The sequence below is a fragment of the Apus apus genome, chromosome 25, assembly GCF_020740795.1.
Source record: "Apus apus isolate bApuApu2 chromosome 25, bApuApu2.pri.cur, whole genome shotgun sequence".
NCBI classification, from domain to species: Eukaryota; Metazoa; Chordata; class Aves; order Apodiformes; family Apodidae; genus Apus; species Apus apus.
The window spans coordinates 1,528,179-1,551,431 of NC_067306.1; the positions used below are offsets into that span (position 1 = coordinate 1,528,179).

At 53.5% G+C, this 23,253-nt stretch overlaps 1 protein-coding gene across 1 annotated transcript; it reads left to right on the forward strand.

Moving 5' to 3' along the window:
- Positions 1–539: 539 nt before the first annotated feature.
- Positions 540–23,064, forward strand: PIP4K2B (phosphatidylinositol-5-phosphate 4-kinase type 2 beta). Its single transcript, XM_051640155.1, has 10 exons — positions 540–780; positions 9,228–9,325; positions 10,905–11,001; positions 13,869–14,021; positions 14,732–14,878; positions 15,245–15,283; positions 16,601–16,714; positions 17,015–17,273; positions 17,574–17,677; positions 18,342–23,064. The coding sequence occupies exons 1-10, from the start codon at positions 604–606 to the stop codon at positions 18,420–18,422; spliced, it is 1,269 nt and encodes a 422-aa protein (XP_051496115.1). The 5' UTR covers positions 540–603; the 3' UTR covers positions 18,423–23,064.
- The last annotated feature ends 189 nt before the right edge of the window (positions 23,065–23,253 follow it).

Sequence of the window (23,253 nt, forward strand, 5' to 3'; positions counted from 1 at the left end):
CCCGGGCGGAGGGGGGCGTGGCCCGGGCTGGCACGTCACGCCGACTGGGCGAGACCATCTCCGGGAGGAGGAGGAGGGAAGGGCGCTTCCTTTCCCCTTTCCCTCCTCCTCCCTCCTGCCCTTTCCCGGTCTTCCCTCTATCGGCTCAAGCCGCACCGCGGTTCTCCCCGTTCCTGCCGCAGTGTGAGTCGGGGTTGAACCCGCAAACCGGCGCCGCGCTCCCGCTCGGCGTGCCGTTCTCCCCCCCTCCCGGGGCGGGAGATGGTACCTCCCGCTCCCCTCCTCCTCAGCCCTCCGCCATCTTGGCGCCTCCTCAGCGCGGGGCCGGGGCGGCGGGGCCGGCGGGGCCGGGGCCTCCTCAGCGGCGGGGGCGGGGAGGGGGGGGAGGCGGGGACGGAACCGCCGAGGCAGCGGCGGGGGGAGGACGGCGGAGGGGAAGCGAACGGGCCGGGCCAACGGGCTGACAGGAGCGGGCGGTACCACCGGCGGAGGGGGGGGGGGGCGTGTACCGGGCCGGGCGGAACCATGCGGAGGCGCTGGTAGAAGGGGGAGCCCGGGGAGGGGGTCCGGTCCGCTTCCCGGTACCGCCGGTCCGGGTCCGTCATGGCCTCCAACTGCGCGGGGGGCTCGTCGGCCGGGGGGGTCGGGGCGGCGCTGGGCTCGGCCCTCAGCGCCAGCAAGACCAAGACGAAGAAGAAACACTTCGTGTGCCAGAAGGTGAAGCTGTTCCGGGCCTCGGAACCGCTGCTCAGCGTCCTCATGTGGGGAGCCAACCACACGGTGAGCGCGGCCCCCGCCGGGCCCCCCCCGCCCCCCCCTCGGCTCCCCCCCCCCCTCGGGCCAGGGCCGGCCCCCCCGGATCGGGCCCCTCCATCGCAGCCTTCCCACCTCCTGGCATCTGTTCCCTAATCCGGGTCTTTCTCCTGGATTCCCGCTCCCGGGGCAGCCCGGGATCAGCCCTGCTGCTTGCCCGCCCTCTGAGGGGGGTTCCCGTGGGGTCTCCATCCCTCGCCCCTGTCTCTGCTGGTGCCTTTCTCCGGGGGCTGGGCCTCCTTCCCCGCAGCATTCCCATCCCCGGCAGTCAGGGTGTCCCTCCCAGGCATCCCTGTGGCCTCACAGGGGTGTCGGGGACTCCCTTGTGTCACCATCTGGAGGTCCCACGTGCACAGGGACAAGTCCTGTGCCTCGGCTGCCTGGATGAGGAGAGCTGCACGTAGCTCTCTTCTCCATCCCAAAATATGACAAGGGGGGGGTGTTATTTTTTGGCCCCATCTGCCCAGCCTTGCCTCTGACTTCAGGGTTCAGCTGCTCGTGCCATGTGTGTCCCCAGGGTTTCCCTGGGTGGTGGGTTTGCCACGAGTCTTGGGGAGCTGGGAGGGGATGGAGTGGAAGTGTCAGTGAAGGCTCAGCTCTTGATCCACCTCCTTTGCTGGATCCTCAGACCATCTTGGTATTTTTCTCTGGAAACTTCTCCCTGGCCTGTGGTGTCAGGCACCAGTCTTGTCCTGGGATTGATCTCCCATTGCTCTCTAGGTGCTGTTGTGGGAGAATATTCAGGGGTCAGAGAATTCAGAAACCTTATCCCTCCCTAAATGAATAAGCTTTCATGGCTCTGACACCTTTTCCTCCATTAGATTAATTGGTGTTTCCTAGGGAGTGGAAGGGATTTAGGTTTAATTTTTGCAGAAACAAATAACACACCAAAAAAACAACTGGAAATTGCATTTCCAGCTTGCCTGCTGGTGGAGTGAAAGCTTCCAGATGTAGTTCAGCATCTTTGAGTCAAAGGATGTTCCGAGTACTTGCTGCTCAGAGCCTTGCCCAGGAAGCAGGATAATGAATTTAATCAGGCTTTGATCAGTGGTGCTCTTAGGAGCCCTGAAGAAATGGGAATTGCTGGGAATCTTCTGGGTTTCATTTGTGGCCTCTTAGGGACCCTGGTTGCCTGGTGGCAACGAGCTGTATTTTGTGTGTGTGTAGCTATCTGGGTCCTGGGAATCTTGCAACTTTTTTAGGCACTGGAGGGGGACAATGTAACTTCTGGAGCACTTGGCTGTGAAATATTTAGGCAAGGGGAGGAGGGGAAGGTGGTGGTTGTGGCTGAACACTAAGCTGGTAATGGGATTATATCAGATGCACAGTATGAAGAAATTGCTGCCAGAGAGGACGGGATCCTGAGGGGCTGGGAAGGGGGTTGGGACATTTCAGCTGTGCCCTCCTCACCCTTGGACAAGCATCCAGGATTTCTCAACAAGTTCCTGCTAGTTCATTTTCCTCCTTGTTTGGGCCAAAGAAGTGGCTGGGGTGATCACGAGCTGAGGGGGCTTTGTCTGCTCAACACCTGATCAGCTGCTCCTCCTGCTCTGCCTTTGGGAGGGGTGATTGTTGGTGCCTTGGGAAGTAAAATTGCTTCCAGCAGAGAGGTCTGGACAATTTGGAAATCTTTTCAGGAGCATCTTTGGACTTTGTTAGAAATCTTTTTGGAGGGGTTGTTTCATCTTTGGCTCCCAGACCATGGTCTTCTAAGGAGGAGTCAATCTCTTGGCTGTGTCTGTGCAGCCCTGCCTTGGGAAGGGAAGCGCTCTCAGCACAGCCACAAGGCTGTGCCAGGAAGGTTCTGTCAAAAATACTTGCATTTGAGATGAACTTTCTCATGAGCATCAAGCAAACAACCATTTGCTGCAATCCACCATTTCTGGTGACTGAAGAAACTCCCTGGGGCCCGTTAACCGAGTCTGGCAGACACTGACCCTGCCTGGTGTTTGAACAAGCTTGTTAGCAGCTGGTGTGGATACAGGCAGTGATGGGTCTGGAAGAGGATCAGGAGCAAGGATGTGAGCAGCCCAAGGACAGGAACTGATTTCTGGAACACCAGTTCTGAGCGTTGCTGTTGGAATAATGAGCTGGGTCTTGGCTGGCCTGGAGGTCCCCAGTGAGTCGGGGTGGGGCTGTGGCTGGTTTGGCTGGGCCAGACCTGGGTGGTTTCAGTCCCACAGCTGAGCTTGAAGCTAGGAAACCGTGGAGGGGAGAACTCCTGCAGACGAGAGAGGGAGGTGGAGTCACAGAGGCTCACCCTTGATTTCTGAATTTTCTGTAGGGTGCTGCAAGGTCCAGCAGGGGTGGAGGTAGCTCCTGGGTAGGCTTTGCTGGAGACTGTTGTTGTTGTGGGGTTGGAAGAGGAGCTGCAGCTCCTTGGGGTTGGTGATGTGCCTGTTGCTCCGTCCATGTTCCTCACACCCTGGCTGGACACGTGTCCATGGGACTTCAGGGAGGGAAAGTTGTGCTGGTTCTGGAAGGGAGAAGCCATCTCCTCCCAGCAGCTGGATGAGCATGGCAGCCTGGGGTGATGCTCTGGAAACCATAGAAACAGTTAGAAGGTGCTGGTGATCCCAGGCACTGGGATCCCCGTGAGCTCAGTGGCTGGTGGGGAAGTGACTCTTGTGTCTGTTCCTTAAATGAGTGGTGGAATTTGTACGTGTCAGGGTGGTGCTTCTCCAGGTGGCAGCTCAGCCAGAAACCATCCCTAGAGCTCTGTGGGTGCGGGCAGGGGGGGGAGGCAGAAACTAATCCCATTTTTGTGGGAATGGGCAGGTGTCTTCTGCTGGCTGTGTGGATCCTGCCCCAGGCACCTGTGCTCCAGAGGCTCTGGTCACTGGCTGAAGCACCAGCCCATCTCCCAGGACCCTGAGGAGTGGGGCCGGACAGCACAGAACACAGCTGCTTGGTGTGCAAGGGAAGCAGCAAAGCTGGGATTTGCAGAAGCTTCTCCCTTCTCTGCAGGAGTGGGTTTGGGGTTGCCACATTCCTTCTAGCCAGAGCAGCATCTGCCATGTATCAAATGCTGAAGGTCCTATCAATTGGTCCTGGCACAGGCTGAGCAGCCTGGATTTGTCCCTCCCAACACTCCCTGGCTGCCAGGGCTCTCAGTGACCTCCGGAGAGTGCAGCATGTGGCCCTGGTAGCCCCTGCTCATGACCAAGGCTGGTGGCTCTGATCCCGGGACCTCTTGTTAACACGGAGATTCCGGGAGCCCTTTTCTTGGGATATGGAGAGAACAGGTTTTCTGGGTGGCTCAGTGAGGAAAAGGAGGCTCAGTTGCCTGCTCTGCTGCTGACAAATGTGGCCGTGGGTTGGTCCTTCACCCCCTCCATCCCACACTCCTGCCTGAGCCCAGGGAGGTGGTAGCTCTGCCTGCAGGTGGGCTGGGAGGACAGATGCTTTCCTGTAGTCCTGAGTCCGTGCTGAGGTGCTGGGTGTCAGGCTGCCCTGAGACAGGGGTGACACAGCCTGATTCCTCAGCCTGTGACACTGCCTTGTGCTGCAGCTCCCTCAGGACACCCGGGTCCTAGGCCCCAGAGCTCTTGGCTGGGGAAGAAGTGGCTTTGCTGTCACTTCTTCCCCCTCCTGAAGCACGCTGGTGTCCCCAGAGCACTGCCAGAAATGACTGACCACAAGATTCAGGCTTCCATAGCATCGTGTGGGGGTTCTCTTAGCTTGGATGCTGATTAATCATGCTCTAATTCATGGAAAACACTGCTCCTCAAAGGTTGCCCAGTTGCTCTCCTGTGTTAAGCAGCAGCCAAGTTGTGCTGCAGATGGGGGTTTGTCTCCGTGCTAAAGTGATTTTTGCCATTTTTTACCTCCTTCCCCGGAGTATTATAAAGTTTAACTAATGCTCACAAAGCACTTTGAGGTGCCTGACTGAAGGGCTTTGAGAGGAGCAAAGTATTTTTATATTCCTGAGCAAATTCCTGTTGTAAAGAATCCTAGAGAGTAGACTCACTCACTCCATCATCTGGATCTTGTTAGTAAACAAATTGCATTTTCCCATCAATTTACTAATGGTAATTGCCACTTTGAGGCTACAGGCAGGTTTTGAAGCAAAATTATGCCTGGCCCATTCCTTCTAGCAGCTGTCCCTAAATGACACAGAATATTGATGTGTCTTTTTATTGAGAAAGGGACTGGCTTTGGGTCAGGAAGACAAATTATCCACCACAGATACACCCAGAGTGTTGCTCAAGCATTGGAGTGACCAGGAAGTAGCAGCTGAGCAGACAGGGGGGGAGATGGTATTTTTCCAAGCCCTACCAGGCCAGGGGGGCTGGAGACTTGTCAGCAGTGTGGGCAGAAATGGGCTGTGCTGGTGGGGGGTGCAGGGCTCGGCCACTGGGGGGCTAGGGGGAAGCTGGAGGAGCAGCAGAGCTGAGCCCCCTGTTCCTCTGCCTGCTGGGGAGAGGAGGGGGCTTTGAAGAGATGAGGGTCTCCTCTTCCTCATCTGCTGCTGCACCCAGCCCTGGGCCCTCCTTCAGTGGCCTCTGGCTGCCTGTCCCTCCAGCTGGGATTGCCCTAGGAATTCTGCCTGGCCTCTTTCCTGGCTGGGTGACCTCTGAGCACCCCGAGCTGCTTGCCTGGCTTGGGAAATCACTGCTTTGTTTTGGGAATATGGTGAAACCAGCAGAGAAATGTGAGGCAGCTCCTCCTCAGTGCCCCTGCTGTTGCCTAGTGAAGCTGTCAGTTGGTTTGTCTAAAATGTGTCTGGGTTTTAAATCCTCTGAGCTCCACTGAGACCCTCTGGGCCTGGTGTGTGTCTGAGGCTGGGTGAGGCTGAGGGACATGTGCCATTCCCACCCTCAGTCCTGGGCAGGAGCAGGACCAGTGTCCTACACCTCTCTGCAAAATGCACTTTTTAATGGTCCCTTCAGCCTGGACTGGTCCCTGGCAGGTTATTTTGTGCCTTCTGCTCAGTGGGGGAATAGAAAACTCCTGGCTAAGAGGACTGTGCAAAAAACATAGGCTTGTTTTCAAGAGGATTCAAAGGCAGATTAGGCCTAAGAAGCTGGATGATTTACAGCAAACCAGCATCATGCTGGGCCTGGAGACAGATCCCTGCTCTGAAGAGCTTGTGCTCTAAACGAGCCCTTCTTAGCTTCTGCTGCTTTGGGGACCTTTGCAGAGGAGATGGGGAGATTTCCCCAGCACAGACTGTGCTGCTGGACCTGCTGTGCTGCTGGAACAGCCCCTGAGCCTGGTGGGGAGGCACCCGGGGCTGTGATTGCTGTGCTCTGCAGCTGCCCACTCTGCAGCTGCCTCTTCCAGAACAAAGAGCTGAGCCCAAGATCTCACTGTCCATCTTGTGGCCTCCACCAGCCCCAGGGATCTCCAAAGCTCCAGGTACAGACAAGCTGTCTCCAGCTGGGTGACACCTCTTGGTGGGAGATGGGTGGGGTCAGAGGTGTGGGAAGGGGCTCCCCAGGAGCCAGGGGTTGCTGGACACCTCAGGGCTGTGCACCTTGCTGTGACCTTGCCTTCTGTAGCATAAACACACAGACACACTCTGCTATATATAATCTACACGCCTCTCCCCGGGGGGAAGGCAGGAGAGCAAGCATGTGCCAGGCCTTAGTCACGTTGCTCTGGGAGCTGCTCAGATTCCACCATGATAAGCACAGGAGACATCCCTGTGGATCCCACTGCTTCCCTTTGGGTACAGGCTCCTGGAGTTTCACTGGGCACCACACAGCAGGACCTGGCCTGATAACCCTTAGGAAGGGGCTCTGAATGCTGAGGGTTGGGTGACAAGAGGTTGGGATGTCCCTTCTCCAAGGGCAGGGTTGGAGGCTTTTCATTCCTGTCCCTTTGGGAAGGTGGGAAGCAGGGGAGCTGCTGTGGGAGCAGCCAGTGCACATCCCTCCTGCTCAGGAACCAAACAGCCCAGCACCACTTTTGCTTTCAGACTGGTGTGAGGAGCAAAGTCCCCACAGCCCCGGCCCCAGAGCTGCCCCGTGCTGTGCTGGGGTGGCAGGGCTGCCAGTTCAGCTCCTGGGCAGCAGTTCTGGTCTCCAGCACAAATCTCTTCCTTCTCCCCATCTCCTCCAGAGCTGGAATCCCAAAGCATCCAGAGAGCTCTGCTCTGCACAGCTGGAAGGAGGGAAAGGCTTCTGCAGGGTGGAGCTTTTTTTGGCTGTTTCCAGGCTGTTGTGTCTTGGGAAAAGGTGAGGGCATCTTTGAAACCAGACCAGGTATCCTGGCACCCCATTCCTGCCAGCCAGGAGACTTTGCAACAGGTACAAGGTTTGCTTTGAGGTTTGTGCTTCGGCAGAAACGAGGGCACCCAGAGCCATCCCGAGACGTCTTGACATCTCACTTTGCTCACGTTTGTGTCTGAATTTCTGGCAGGAAGAAAACAATCCCTGAATGGCTGTTCCCTCTCAGCCCTCAGCACCCTTCCTCTGCTCTGCAACGAGCTGGTAATAGCTTGTTTGTGCCTTTCCCACCGCTGGGGAGAGGGGCTGGGAACAGGCGTGTCCAAGGAGCTGTTGGGCTTCCCTCCCTGCCAGCACGGATTGGGGCTGGAGGCAGCACTTTTGTTTTTAATGCAGAATTATCTGTTTCCTCTTCACCCTGAGGGGACATCACTGCATGGGGCTCTCTGATACAGGTCCCTGCAGTAGCTGGGAGCTGGACCCCAGGATCTGGGAGGTCCTTTCCTCTTTTCTTGTGCTCCTCTTGCCCCTCCTAGGAGCAGCTCAGGGCAGGACTGAGCCCTCAGCTCATGCCCAGGGGCATCGGCCTCCCTGCTCCCTGCTGATACAACCAGTGAGAGGCCCCTGGCATTATTTATTCACGCATCTGTGCAGCGTTCCCCATCCATCCCAGAACACTTGCTGGGAGTGCTTGATGCTCCTCAGTGCTGCTCTGAAGTAAATACTGGGCAAGGCTTTCAAGAGGCACCATCTCTGCTCCTCACGGAGCGGTGGCCACTTTGCTTCCCACTTCTCTGCTGTGTGGGATGGCTGCCTCTGAAAATAGGCAGCTTCTCTCTTTGCAGGGTGTCTGGGTCTGTCTTTCCTGTCTGACATTTGTTAAATCTGGTCTAGTTTTTTTCACTGGTGATGATGGAGAAAGGATGTGAAAAATCTGTGCCTCGTCAAAGGCTTCCTGGTGTAATTAGGCAGCTCACGGTGCATCTCCAGAGCTGGGACCTCCTTGGTCCTTGCAGAGTTGACCTGTGCTGCAGATCCTGCTGCAGAATGGCTCCCTCACACCTCCTTTCACCTCTGCCTCCTCCTCAGAGATGTGGCAGCAGCTCTTTGGGCAGTGTTGCGTGTCCTGTTGCACACTTGGAACAGGGAATCCCAGAGCTGGAGTCCTTTCCTGGGGCTTTCCAGCCAGCAGGGAAACGCCACGTCCTTTCCAGGCCTGCTGGGAAGTCACTTGACCTACTGGAGGTTTTGATGTTGGGAGCAACCCCCTGGCCTGACTCCGAGCCAAACCCTGCTCTTGCCAGTGTCATCTGCTTCTCTCCAGCATCCCCTGCTTGGTGGGAATGGAGTTGTGAGGAAGCTGCTGCCTGATTCCAGCACGTTGACAGCAGTTCCACTGGATGGGACTCTGTGATTCCTGGTTAGCCTGGGTGAATGAATGACCCCAGGGCTGTCCTCAGAAGAGGCAGCTCAGTAAGCTGCTGCCTCTTGACCTGCTCTTGAACATCCCTGCTAGGGCACAGGCTTGGCTGGGGCAGGGCAGCCAGGCAGAGCCCAGAGGTGGATTTATGGGTTGGTACTGTTGGTGCTTTCACTGCTGGGCTCTGTGGCATCAGCCTGTCTGTGCAGTAGTAGCTGAACATCCATCCTGCTGCTTCCCTGTGTTCCTGCCACACATGACTAAGGAGCAAAAACAATCTAGTGGAGTGACTCATCCCCTTAGAGAAGGTGGGATAAGAGCAACAAAAGACATCAAGGATGTGAACAGCATCCATAGGGGAGCTGTGCTGCAGCAAAGCTGCCTGGGGTCTGTTCTGGCTGGCCAGGCTGGGGGCTGTGATGGTCTGTGGTTTGTGACAGTGAGGACCAGTTAAGATACTGGCTGATGCAGCCTTTCCTAAATAAAGGCAAAGGTGATTTATTTAAAGCACAGAGTCTTCTATTTTTTGGTCTGTAGGTTTGTCTCGGGTCTGAGCTGTGTCTGGAATGATCAGTTGAAGGAGAACAGATGCCAGGGCTGGCTGGGGGGTTTCTCACCACATGATTGAACCAGATGCTCCTGTGGCTTCTAACCACAGTGTTCCCCAGGTTGCTGCAGCCCAGCAAATTTCTCTGAGAGTCTGAGGGGTTGTACTGGTTCAAAAACAGGTTATGGGGAGTTTGGCATCCCCTAAATGTATTGGCAGCAGCTGCAGGGCAGTGGAACTTGGGTTTTGAGTCTCAGTTTCCTTTCTCTTTCAGATCAATGAACTCAGCAATGTTCCTGTCCCTGTCATGTTAATGCCCGATGACTTTAAAGCCTACAGTAAGATTAAGGTGGACAATCATCTATTCAACAAGTAAGTAGGTGCTTCCCAACTCTATAATTAGAGCTCTTTGTTGTGGGAGAAAGTGGTTGTTGAGGGCCTTTTGGTGTTGTAATTCCAAGAGTGGCTGGACACATGCCCCGAGTCTGTGCCCTGCCCAGAGCCCTCAGCGGGGAGTCAGTCTGTCACTGAGATGCTGTCTTGTGGTTTTGTGTCCTTTGAGTGGGGAGGAGCCTGGTAGGGCCGGGCTCAGAAGTGGCACTGCTTAAAACCAAGGCTAGTTACACACAAAGCTTCACTGGCCTGGCTAGAAGACAGTATTTTCAGACTTCACAAAGTGTAACTTGTCCAAATTCCCAGGGCTTGAATTTGCTCCACATCTTGGTTATTCACAAAACAGACCCAGGGCTCTCTCCTGCCTCCTGCTGTGCCTGTCTGGGTGTCCTGTCCTGGCCAGCAGAACCCAAACCCCAAGACCATGGAGGAGAGGGCAGGAATTGGCTCTCCAGGACCTGCTGGGTTCCCTCTCTCCTTAAGACTCTTCACAGGAGGCAGCTGGGAAGCTGCATTATACCCCTGGCCCCTGGGCTTTGCAGGAAGCCACCTCTTTTCCCAAAAGACACATTTTGGGGAGCCCTTTCAAAGCCACAGTTGTGCCCGATGCTCAGAGCTGTGTCTCCACAGAGCCTGGCTCTGGCTGTGTGCAGCTCTGTGGTGCTCCCTGATTAATGCTTCATTTTCACTCAGTTCCACAGGGATCAGCTTCTCAGTGTGGGAGTGTGATTCCAAAGTTTGTCTTCCCTGGCACCTACAATTTGCAGTATCTGCTCTTCCCTCTTCTCCTACATAGATGTTTAGTTTCCCACATCATGGTGCAGAGGGTTCCCACTGAGAATGAGCTGACAGAACCTCCCCCTGTGTCCAAGCAGGACCATCCTCTCCTTCCTCTTCCCAGTGGGCAGAACAGGAGCCCTGGCAGGGGGTAGATGCAGCATCCCTGAGGCGTGGGGAACATTGTCTGTTGTCCCCTGGGCAGGCCCCATTCCCAGCTGGCCAGGCCTGGCAGCAAAGCTCACTCTGTGATGGTTGGGACTGGTCTGGAAGATGCCAGACTGGAGCTGATTCACCCCCTCTCCTTTGCCTTCTGAGTGAGCTGGTTTGTCTTCTGTTGACCTTTCTTTTGACGCACGAGGGGTCGGATCTGAAACCAGAGCGTGTGTGTCCCCCCCCTTTTTCCTCCAGCTTTTCATCCTGAACAGTCAGGGTGTGTTGCAGGGGGCAGCTGCCTGGCTGAGCAGAACAGAGCCAGGAGGGAGGAAGGGAGGGAGAAATTGTTCTGTCAGATCTGTGCTGGTGACAGGGTAGACTGTTCTGTGAGACAGACACCCTGATCCAAGGAGCCTGGTAGTCAGAAGCTGGATCCTTGCAAGCATTGCTGGGAGCAGGTGACTTCTGCAGGCCCCCTAATGAGGGCAAATCACTGCAGAACGGGGCCCTTGTAGGTCAGAGGGGGCTTGGATATCCTGGGGGGCTGGCAATGAAGTGAGAGAGAGTTGAGCTTGATTTCACAAGCTGATCATTGCACAAGAACATCTCTTCTGCTTTGCCCTAGGGAAAACTTGCCAAGTCGCTTTAAATTTAAGGAGTATTGTCCACTGGTGTTCCGAAACCTCCGGGAGAGATTTGGGATTGATGATCAGGACTACCAGGTACTGTCTCTTCCTTCTCTGCCCTCCTAACAACTTTCCCTAGGACAGAACCAAGCTGGCAGAGAAACCACAATACCAACATTCTTGTGTGGTCAGTCTTTGGTGGGTTTATCATCGTGGTTTGAGTAGTTTTACCATAACCCTGATGGTGCTGAGAAATGGAGCAGATCTTGCTGTGCAGGCACTGGGCAATTGCAGAGTGAAAAGATGGTCCCTGCTCCAGACTGCTTCCAGTCCAGGCATCAAGTAAGAGGCAGCAGGTGGCTGCAGCCAGGAGGAGAGCAGTGATCTAGCACAGAACGTCTGCAAGGAAAATGAGTTGTGATTTTACAGATTCAGGTGCTGCTTTAACCAAGTACTTGTGCCAAGGCTTGGTGCTGTGGAACTGGGGTTGTCAAGGTGGCTGCTGCTTTGGAATGTGTCCCCTAAGGCCAGAGATTTGCCTTGGAGGGGAGAGGCATTTTCTTGTATTAATACTTCTGAAAACAACTGGTCTGAAACCCAGTGAATGGGAGATGTGACTCTGGCTGATAGAGCAGGGCCACCCTTCCATGCACAGCCCTTGGTCTTGCTCAGGCAGGAGATGTGCAGCAGGAGGCTGCTTAGAGACCTTGGAAATGAAGGAGAAGCCCGTGCAGAAGAAGAGGGTGGCTTGGAGAGCCAGGTGGCCTTTAGCAGGCTAAATGTTGGCCAAATGTTGGGTGATGGAACCAGGTCTCTGGCACTTGCTGCAGCTGATGAAGGCTGGTGAGGAGCCAGCACTGATGCAGTTAAAGCCCTCACTGGAACCCACCAGCCCAGGAGCAGGGCAGGGTGTGCAGGGAGAGAACCTGCCTCTTAGATTATGAATTTGATTTTTCCCTCCTAGTGTCAGGCCTGTCCTCTGGGCAGTGGTGCCAATCCTGGGCTGTGACAGCAGCTCCTGAGGAGCCTGCTTGGACAGCAGCACCCTGCCCCTGGGGAACTGCCTTCTGTGCTGGCTTCCTCCCTGCCCTCCAACATAATTACATGCACTAAAGTCATTAGCTCCTCATTATTTTTTCTCCCAGCCCATTCAGTACAGTATATTTTAGAAATCTTCTCAGTTTCTTTTAAGAAGTGATCAGTGGAGTAACTTGTATAGAAGTAGCCATGATCTCCTTGGTTCTCAGTACCCATTTTATCATTTATGCTCTACCTGCTGCTCTGAAGAATTATTTCTTCCCCCTCTGTGGGGGAGCAGTTTGGATCCTTACAAGTGCCCAGCTAGGACAGAAAGCAGGAAACATTCGTTGAGCTGAAGTTCAGGTAGGTAAGATGGGATGGCTTGGGTGGGAATTGAGCCAGGATGCTAAACACAACACCCAGCTGATCTGTGGAAGGGCTGGGAGTGACAGGAAGGGAACAAAGTCAACCTGTGAGGTTGGTGATGTCCATATGTGCTCGTGATTCCTGCTTCCTGTCTCCTCTGGAAGAAAAGCTCTGTGGTTTGGAGATGAGGGCTGATCCAGAGTCATTTGAAAATATCAGCAGGAACCAAGGGGGGTTTTTTGTTTGCCTTTATTTTCCTGATGATTTCCAAAGCTGTTGGCAGGAGTAGAGTTGTTTGGTTGGTTGTTTTTTTTTTCCTCTGCTTCATTAAAGTTTTAAAGGCTTGAAATGCTTCATCCTGAAAGGAAACCTCTGGGCTCACTTGCAGCCTGACATGGGCAGTCCCTCTTTCTGCTGCCTGCGTGTCTGTGTCTGCAACAGAGCAGGCTCCCTCTGCTGCCTGCTCCTCAGAGTGCCCAGGGAAGGAGGGAACTGGAACCAGCAGCTAAAAATCACCAGGATCAGCACGATCCAGCCTGGAGATCCTGGCAGACAAACCTGCCTTGAGCTGAAGCCCCCTGCCCAGCTCTGATCTCACCCACTGCCTGTGCCAGGGGCCAGGACGAGCTCCTGAGCCTGTTGGCAAAATGGCTTCTGAGCAGAGACTGGGGTCTGGGAGTTGGGAGGCAGTTGCTGAGACTGGTTTGAAGCAGGAAACTGGTCACCTGCTTGGGTTAGTCTGGGAGGTGCAGAGAGCAGTGGGGTGGGGCTGAGAGCAAACCCCCCCCTGGGGAGAGGCATCAGGACAGGGCTGGTCCTGTGCCTCAGGCAGCAGCAGCAGAGACTGGCAGTTTGCTTGGGATTTTCCAATTGTGCTGCAGGGATGGAAGGGAGCTGCAAGGAGCCGTTGCTAAGGGTGGGATATGAAGGCAGATGCTGCTGGTTGAAGACCAACCAAAGCTATTTATACTCACTCTCTTCCATCCAATTGCAAGAACAGCTGAGGGTGGCTTTTGGGTTCAGGGTGACCTGCAAAGAATCCCCAAACAATGAGACCTTTGCCAGTTGAGGCTGATTTTGATGGACAGGAAGGCAGGCCATTTCCTTAATTTTGTTCTGTTTTACCTTCCATCTTGGGAAGCTCCTCTCTGCTCTGAGATCTGCAGGAGGAGATGCTGAGGAGTCCTGGTCTGTGGGTCTTAACCCATCAGTAAATCACATCTCCAAAAGTACCTGCCAGGTGTTGGAGTCAAACACAGGAACAGATAGAAGTCCCAGCTGGAAGCTTTAAACTCATTATCCAGACTTGAGACAGCTGGGTTACTCAGCAGTGCTGATCACCCAAGGGTGCCTGCTCATTCACAGTCACAATTAAAGTGTCTTTGCCAGGTGAGCTCTGAAGCTTGGCCAGGGCAGTGACCGAGGTGGAGCACAAAGTCCCTGGGATGTCTGTTGTTCCAGAGCCAGGTTCTGGAGCTGGGTACCCCCATCTCCTCTGCTTCCCGAGGGTGCTGTTCTTTCTCCTCCAGCAGCTCCTGCCTCTCCTCTCCCCCCTGATTCTGTTCTGGTTCCCTCAGAACTCGGTGACTCGGAGCGCCCCGGTGAACAGCGACAGCCAGGGCCGCTGCGGGGCCCGGTTCCTCACCACCTATGACAGGAGGTTTGTCATCAAGGCCGTGTCCAGCGAGGATGTGGCAGAGATGCACAACATCCTCAAGAAGTACCATCAGGTATGGTGAGTCTGGAACCCTGGGAGGGGAGTTGAAAACACCCTGGGGAGCTTCTTGGGATTTGCTGGGGAGCTGGAGCTTGGATTCACAGCGTGAGACCTGGTGGAGCTTCCAGACAGCTTCTAAAAGTGTTCCTGAGCATCCGAGAGCCAAGTGTGGCACGGCTGCCTGGTCCTCCCAGGGCTGAGCCCCTCCTGAGCTCCCCTCGTTCCTCACTTCCATGGATTGTGGATTGTTGGTGCCTGAGATCTGTAAACCTGCTCCTGATGCTGCCCTTGGAACCAGACTGCCCAGAGGGAGTAGAGGAGACAGTTACGTGCAGGAATGGGGAAAGAAGGCAAAGTGGGACAGTGAAAAGGCTCCACCCTGGTCCACGTCACCTGCCAGTCCAGTTGCTTCTGCTTTCAAACACACTCACACAACCACCAGCAGTGACATTGGCCACTGCCACCAGCAGACCTGCTCTGCTGGGACTGTGTGACAGGCACATCTGGGCAGCTGCAGCAGGGGGATGCTGTGGCTCAGCTCAGGGCTGGAAGGTTCTTCCAGTGCCCTGACTTGCTTTTCCTGACACCCTGGGAGCTCCTTTCCCTTCGCTGTCAGATGGAGGCTTCACTATCAGCTTCTTGCTGAGCTTGCATTCTGTCCGAGCTGGGCTCTGGGTGACCTTGCTGTCCGTCTCTGCCCTTCCCTCCCCTGCTCTCCTCCAGTTCATAGTGGAGTGCCATGGGAACACCCTCCTGCCCCAGTTCCTGGGCATGTACCGGCTCACGGTGGACGGGGTGGAGACCTACATGGTGGTGACCAGGAACGTGTTCAGCCACAGGCTGACGGTGCATCGCAAGTACGACCTGAAGGTGAGGGCCTGGGGGCCACTCCTGGGGCTGAGAGCTCCTTTTCCAGGAGAGTTGGAGTTGATCTTTGTAAAACCCACTTGATGAGGTCCCGGGCTTTGCTTTTTGTTCAGGGGATTAGGTTGTGGGGGCTCTGGATGGGGCTTCATTTGAGGCTTGAATGTTGTTCCACTCCCCCATGCCAAGTGGCCAGCACTACCCCAGGAAGGACCTGTTGGTCCATCTCAGCCATCACAAAGGGGTTGAGCACTGGTTTTAAAAAATGCTTTGATTATTTTTTTCTGCATGGAGGAATGAGATGATGTCAATGAATTCTTTGTGAGCACAACATGTGGTGCAGCAATGCTCTGTTCTCTGTTCTTTTATCAGGGCTCAACAGTATCCAGGGAAGCCAGTGATAAAGAGAAGGTATGGACTGTTCCTGGCCAGCCTTTCCTCCCTCCTGGTGGTTGGAAGCAGATGGGATCCAACAGAGTTCCCTTTCCCAAGGGGGTATTGAGGAGGGGATGTGAAATGGGCCCTGGGTGATAACCTGTTTCTGTCCCACCTTTCAGGCTGTGCCCAGTAGCTGCTCAGGAGGAGGTGGTGCAGATCTGGTGCTGCCCTGCCCTGTTATCTTGGCACTACTGGTGGTTGGAACTTCTTGGGGGACAATCCCACAAGTACCAAAACCCACATTAGTGCAGTGGTGCCTTTATGGAAGGATTTCTTCACCAAACCAAGTCAGGTCAGCAGTTAGGTTCTGCAACAGATGCTTTTACAAACCAGAGCAGCTCCTCTCAGAGTCTGGGCACATCTCGGCACATTGGAGTTTGGTTTCTGGAGCCATCAGGGGAAGGTGCAACTCAGAATCCTGCCCCTTCAGCTGTGGAGCTGCCATGGGAAGTCCTCTTGAACCCACAGCAGTTATTACACGTTTTGCACATCCATGTGGGCCTTTCAGGTTTGGGACCACAGGGCAAGTCTGCTCCAGCCCCTGCTGAAGTGAGATATGTGGCATGAGCCCAGAGCTCTGGTGTCCAGGCACAGCCTTGTGCTGCCCAAGTGTCCCTGGTTTCCTGGCTCTTTGACTCTCCAGCTTTCCCAGCTCCTGCAGTTTGTCTCAGACCATTCATGTTAGGTCTGGATTGAGGTGCCACATGCCCATGTGTCATTTGAAGAACAAAATAATTAATTCCCAGTTGCACAAAGGAGTTTTATGTTCTCCCATACCCCTGGGGAGTCTTCAGGGCCTGCTGCAAGCAGATCCCTCAAAAAGCAGTGGGTTTCGTTTTTTCCTCAAGTCTTTAGGGATAGAAACATGTATTTTTTTTTTCCCTTTGCCCACTTTCTACCCAATCAGAAACAAACAACATGCATTTCTTTTCTATTCTGGGAGCTGGTGGGACCCTCTCTGGCAGGAGCCCAGCTCTCAGGCTCTCAGCCTGCAGCACATCTTCCCTGCAGCCTGTGAAGTCAGGTTGTTCCCTGTGTCTCCCCTCAGTGTCCCCAGGGTGCAGCTCAGCACAGGGATTTGCTGACAAGCACTGAGTTCTGCCTGGTGCCATCCTCACCCTTGGGGGACAGAACGAGCCACTTCACCCTCTGAACAGGCAGAGAGACCCTGGTGCAGCCCCAGCTGAGCAGATCTCAATGCGATTAACGTGCTGCTGATGGGTTGGTGGACCACCCCTTCTCCCCAGAGTGGGGGCTTTGGAGAATCTGACCCAGGTTTTTCTGTTGCAGGCCAAGGATCTGCCAACCTTCAAGGACAACGACTTCTTGAATGAGGGTCAGAAACTGCACGTTGGGGAAGAGAGTAAAAAGAACTTCCTGGAGAAGCTGAAGAGGGACGTGGAGGTAGGGTCTCCAGGGGGAACAGTGTTGGCTCTGCCCCCATAACTGGATCCTCCCTGTGGCCCCTGGCCCAAGGGGGGCAGCAGTGGCTGAAAAGTCATCCCTGGATCAGCCAAGCAGATGCAGCCAGGGTCATTGCTGGTGGCAGTGGACAAATGAGCTCCTGTGGATTCTCTGGAATCTAGTAAGGGTTTAGCTCTCACTCCTGCCCTTTCTATTCAGGGAGGCACAGCCAGGGCAGGGCTGAGGATTCCCGATCCCACCTTGGATCCCGTTGTTCTCACTTCGTCTCTTTCTTCACAGTTTTTGGCTCAGCTGAAGATCATGGACTACAGCTTGCTGGTGGGGATCCATGACGTTGACCGAGCAGAGCAGGAGGAGATGGAAGTGGAGGATCGGGCAGAGGATGAGGAGTGTGAGAACGATGGTCTGGGGGGCAACCCCATCTCCTCCTACGGGACCCCCCCCGACAGCCCCGGCAACCTCCTCAACTACCCGCGCTTCTTCGGGCCCGGGGAGTTCGACCCCTCGGTCGACGTCTACGCCATGAAGAGCCACGAAAGTGAGTGGAAGGTCTGAAGGGCAGGGGAGGAGGTGTCCTGTGGTCTGGCTGGGCTGGATGGAGTGGGGAGGACAGGGAGGAAAGAGACACTTTGCTCAGCTGTACAGGTGTGAGTTGGGAGGGGTAGGAGTGATGCTGGGAGAGCGTGTGCTCTTCTCTGCCCTCATGCAGCCTCCAGCTGCCCTGCTCTCCCTGCTGGTGGCATCAGGGCAGACCTGCTGGGTGTCTCCTGAGGATGGGGGTGCAGCTGGGTTCTGCTCACAGCTCAGGGCGTGCCAGTGACTCTCGTGGCCTTGCTAGGTGCCCCCAGGAAGGAAGTCTACTTCATGGCCATTATAGACATCCTCACACCGTACGATGCGAAGAAGAAAGCTGCACATGCTGCCAAAACAGTGAAACATGGGGTAAGAGCTGCAGGGGGGGCTCTGGGGCTTCTGCTTGGCCTGCATGTCTGGCTGTGATGTCTCCTGGCACGGATGTTTCTACCAGGGTGGCAATTCTCCAGTGATCCCATGCCCAAGAACCGCCCTTCCCTCACTGTCTTCTCAGACTCTTGGAAAGGCTTTTTCCCTCTGGTTGGTTGGAGACGAGTTGTGTTTATGTCCCAGTTTGGGAGGTGGTTGGTTTCCCTGGTGTGGCACCAGCAGCCTCACAGAGCAGGAACAGACTGGCTGCAGGGGCAAACCACCCTGCCCCTTCCTGGGGCCAATCCTGTTCCCCGGCAGCAACCCTCAGCTCCCCAGAAGGGCATGAAAAAAGCCCAGGTTATCAGGACATGGGGATGTCATGCTCCTCCCAAAGCTCCTCTGAACCATGAGAGAACAAATCCAATCCTTTGACTCAGGGGCCTGCAGAAGATCCAGCTGGAGCTACAATCAGTTTCCTCAGGGATCCTTCTAGACCCCTCAGGATGTTTTTCCCTAGAACTTGCATGTTGCTGTGAGTCTGCCCAGGCAGAGACAGGCTGTGCAGACATGCTTGCTCCCTGCTGGCCTCCCCCCACCCTCTGCAGGGTCTGCCCTTCGGGGCGGGGGGCGTTGTGACTTGTCTCTCCTCTCTGCCTTGCAGGCTGGAGCAGAGATCTCCACTGTCAACCCCGAGCAGTACTCGAAACGCTTCAACGAGTTTATCTCCAACATCCTGACATAGTTGACTCCACCTTCAGCCAGAGATGAAGAGCAGAGGGGCTGCTCCCCCCAGAGAACACAGCCTGTGACACTAAGACAGACACTGTAGCAGCATGTGGGGTGTGTGTGTGTGTGTGTGTGTGTGTGTGCAAGGGTGGGGTGTGTGGCACTGTGTGACTCGAGAGAAAACGAATTCCAGGTGCACCCTCCAACAGTCCACTTGACCCCGGTGGAAAAGTGGGGTTTTATGTTACAGAAGTGCCCAGACATCAGGTTTGAGGGCTTTTGAGAACCAGACAAGTGCTTTGTTTCAGCGCTGCTCTTGCTGATGATGTTTTCTCCTCTGCTCGAGAGGTCCCGTTGGGGTGGGACACGTGGCACTGGAAGAGGGGTTGCTCTGGGTCACCTTCAGTGGCAGTGAAGCAGTGCCTGATTCCACAAACTACTACTTCTTTTTTTCCTTTTTTTTTTTTTTTATTGTTGGACTGTCTTCACCAGAAAGACACACAAGCCCTTTTATTTCCCTCTTGGTGTAGGAATTGGAAGGAAAATCACTCACCATTTCAAGGACGGAAAATATTACCCTGATAAGGAGGAGTTGCTGAACTTTAGGTAAATTCAGACTGGGACACTTTATTTTTTTTTGTTGTTAATTTAAGTAACAAAAACTTTTTCTTTTGTAACTGCACTTGATTTACAAGAAAGATGAGGGACATGAACATCTACCAAAGATGATCTCTTAAAAAGGTGGAACTCCTAGAACCTGAACAAAACAGTGTGAGAGGTAGTAGAGGCATCAAACCACCTGGGATGTGAACATGCTGGGACCCGTTGTGCTTGAAATTGGCCAGCTGGGAAGATTGCATGGAAGGAAAGAGAAAAAAACACACAGAAAAATGCAGTTTGTACCTGTAGGAAGAGGTTGATATTTGAGTCTCCAGAACGTTTCCCTGTCACACCTCGGCCCGGAGCCGCCGCGTCTCTGAGGTTCCAGCTCCCAGTTCTGCCAGAGCTCATCTAAGCTAACGTTCAGTCTTCCTTACTTGCCCCATCTGCAACAGGTACTTGAATTTGTTTCCTGACAGAGGTTCTTTGGTTCGTTGGTTGCTTTTTCCCATGGCAATGTGACTTGCACACAGAGGAGCTGGCCTCGCTGCCCCCAGGGAGCGCTGGGACTGGGCAGCGAGTTCTGCTGCTCAAGGGAACCCAGGACTTGAGCTGTGGTGGTTTGTACCCTCCTCTGCTCCGTGTCCCCCTCTAGAGCAACAGTCAAGGAGTGGAAATGTTTGAACACTTGGCGCCAGATTATTTAAACCCCCTCCCCAAGGAGTTGGAACTGATTTGTGTGACTGAATAACCTCCTGTTCTGTCTCCAGAACCCTTGTAATATTTTTCACAGCCAAGCTTCTCAGACTTGCTTTGAGTTTTGTTGGTTCTGCTGCACAACAGCTCAGATCTTTTGGTTCTTTTTTTTTTTTTTTTCCATTTTCTTTTTCAGCAAGGTTTGGTGTTTGAAACCGACCTCTTGCAGTTGAAACATGTTGCTTATCTGCCTTGAAACTGTTTTCACATATGCCTTTGTTTTGGGAATAAGCTGTTTGGAATGTCTGTCCTGTGCTGTAACACGTGCTACAGTTTGCTGTGTGGAATTTGGTCCTTTTGAGAGATAACTGGTGCTCATCACATCCTGGTCATTTCCCTAGACTCATGCTGGCTCTGGTCTGGGTTCTCAATGTGGGCTTGGGCTTTATTTTAATTTAATGTTCAACCCCACATTCGTGCTGTGAAATCCCACAGGTCTCCATTTCCAAGGGGACAAAAGGGGCCTAGGGTTTCAGCCCAGAAAGAGGGCACTGTAAATAGAGGCTTTCAGAAGTCAAAAATTAATATTAGGGGGTCATAAGCTTTTTATTCATTTGTGGGTCATTCAGTTTCTCCTGCCCCTGTGGCCCAGGCCCTGTTCCATGTGCTGTGGGATTCACACACCGTTCTCTGGGAGGCTGAAGAGTCTCGTGTCTTAAGGTGTGTAGATGGAAAAGCCACAAAGTAAATGCAGCTATGAGAGTGTTTTAAAAACAGGAGGACTTAGAGGGTATAATCTGCTTTGTTTTGTGGGCATTATGTTGGTTGTTTTTCTCTTAAACAATAAGCACTTAAGTTTACTATCCATTAGAAATTAAACACCAGTGACTTTTTATTCTTGACAGTTTTAAAAAATCTGCATTGAATCTGCAGCCTTGGCCTGGTAAGTTTGTGGTTCTCCTTTTGGGAAACTACCTTGTACCTTTTAAACTGTTGAACTTTAAAATGTGTATTTAAAAAAAAAAAAAAGAAAAAAAGAAAAAAAAAAAGATGAGAAGACGGGGAGGGGAGGAAGAGAGAAGGGAATGAGGGAAGTGCAGCCCCCCCTGCACTGGGACACCACAGAACAACCAGCCCAGGGAAAGAGGAATGAAACTGGCACAGCAAGAGTCTCATTCACTGCACTTCATGAACAGGATTGAGGCTGAGAGGCAGTGGGTTCCTGCACCAATCCTGCTGGGGTTGTGATGGGCTTCAGAGCAGTTAACTCTGTTTGCTTATTCCACTCTAAACAAGCTCCTGCTGGAATGAAATTGGCTCCAGTGAAAAGCCCCATCAACTCCCTCCCCTTCAGCCCTTCCCCAGTCCTGCCCCCTCTGTCCAGTTGCCAGCCTGTGTGGGTTAAAGTCATTAAATGCAATTTTCTCACTTAATGATGTATTACCCAGGTATGTAACTTTGTTTAACATGAGCATTTTGTACATTGTTTACATTTGGAGAGGTAGCATTATGTTAAAAATGCTAATTTCTGTTTCTAGACAGTATTTTTATTACCAGAAGTGAAGCTGCAAATATTTGATTTGTTTTTAAAAGGGACTTTTTGTTGTTTCGTTTGCTTTTTGTTTTTAATCTTGTTTTAGGTCACTTTTTTTTTTTTTTTTTAACTCAAGTATTTAAAAAGAAAACCCAGCCCTTTCAATTCTGGTTTTACAGCTGCTTGTGCTGCTTTGTTTTCTGTTCCTGGTGTGAGTTTAGTTTCTGGCTGTAGGGGTTTCTGGCTGTAGCATCTACCCTGCAGAAGGCTTGACACTGAGGTGCACCTGCCTGGAAAGCACCCTGGGCTGGAGGAGCTGCAGGTACCTCAGACCCTGCTCAGATTTAAAGAAACTGGTTCAATTTGGTCATTTGGAGTTTTCAAACAGGAACAAGAAACAAACAGCCCAGCCTGCAGTGTCACCTCCAGTGCCCCCAAGGCAGGGGAACTTGGGTGAGAGAGGAACAAGCTGCAGGGTTGTTTTTTCAATTCCTGCCTGTCCTCAGGGTCTGTCTCTTGCTGAACATGGGCCTGAAATGTCAAGATTTGAGCTACAAAAGCTGCTTTGAACCTTGAACTTCGAATGAGCTCCTGCAGCATAAGGAAGAGAGGGAAGGCAGAGTGAGGAGCCAGGGTTTGGCTGCTGCTCTGCTCCAATAGTGCAATAAAACCCACCTGTTGGGTCACTCTTCACTAGGACCCACCTGTTCTGGAGGTACCAGGCAGCACCCACCCAGCACCCACCCCTCGAGTCAGGGCCAGGAAGAGGGGGGGCCTGGTGTTCACTCCTCTCAGCAGGGAGCTGGGGGGGTCCTTCCCTCTGCTCCCACCCACCCCTCTGATTGACGTGGTTTTAATGATAGAAGATGGTGACATTCATCACAGGGAGAACTTCTGGGGTAGGTGACTCCAGATTTCCTGCCTAAACGAGGATCCTCCCACACCTGGGGATCCCAGCTGTGAAGTGGATCAGCAGCAGGAAAACTGACACACTCGAGTCTCCTTTCCTGGGAAGAAGCAGCTCCTGCTCTGCCCTCTCCCCCTGCTCCCTGCAGAGGGAACCTGGGAAGGAACTTCTAGGGCTTCTCCTCTCAGCCCAGGAAAGGCACTAGGCTGGGTTGGAGTTGTTTGGTGTCTGGGCCTCCTGGCAAGTCCTCCCAGCAGCCTCATGCCAGCTGCCCCAAGGGCAGAACCTTCCACCCCAGGGGTGCAAAAACCCTGCAGGGGTCAGAGTGTGTCTCCTCAGCTGGGTTTGCAACCCTGCAGCCCCATCTGGGACAGATCCTCCTCAAAACAGCCCCAAAGCAGCTTCCCCTCTGTGTCCTGACACCCCAGTTCAGCTTTGCCTCTTGACTGCCCCCCCCCACCCCACCTTCTGCAGAACCCTTCTCCAGTATCCCCATCAGCCTTTACTGGTTTTCCTTGCTCTTTGCACACCTTGTGTGCCAGGGATGGCAGAGCTGGGGGAGCCCAAGTGCTGGGCACCCAGCCTGGTGTGGTGGGTTGGTTGAGTTGTGCTGCTCTTTGTGCTGAGGGAGCTGGACTGGGCTGTGCCAAGAGGAGCCTCTGACACAGGTCAGGGTGGGCAGGGCAGCTGGAACCATGTGAAGAAAGTTGGATCTAAAACTAAAAGGAGAAAAAAAAAAAAAAAAAAAGCATTCTAGGTCTTTGGTTTTTTTTCCACGGCTGTTTTTTAAATAGGAATTTTAAGTCCTCTGTGCTTGTCTGTTTGCTAGGAGCAGTTTGAGACACTGTTACTGTTTTGAAATGCATGCATGTTACAAGATGAGTCTCCAACCAGAGAAAAATAAAAGTAAAACTTTGTGTATCCCTGCTCCTTCTGGTCTCTGTCCAGGGCCCTGCTGAGCTGGCTGCCTAGTCCCAGCCCGGGGTCAACCACAGCTGGAAAAGGTCTTGTTACCTGTGCCTGTAAACTGGGTGTGTGTGTGTGTGTGTGTGTGTGTGTGTAAAACCCAAGCTCCTGCTGATGTGGTTTCAATGATGAGAACTTAAGCCC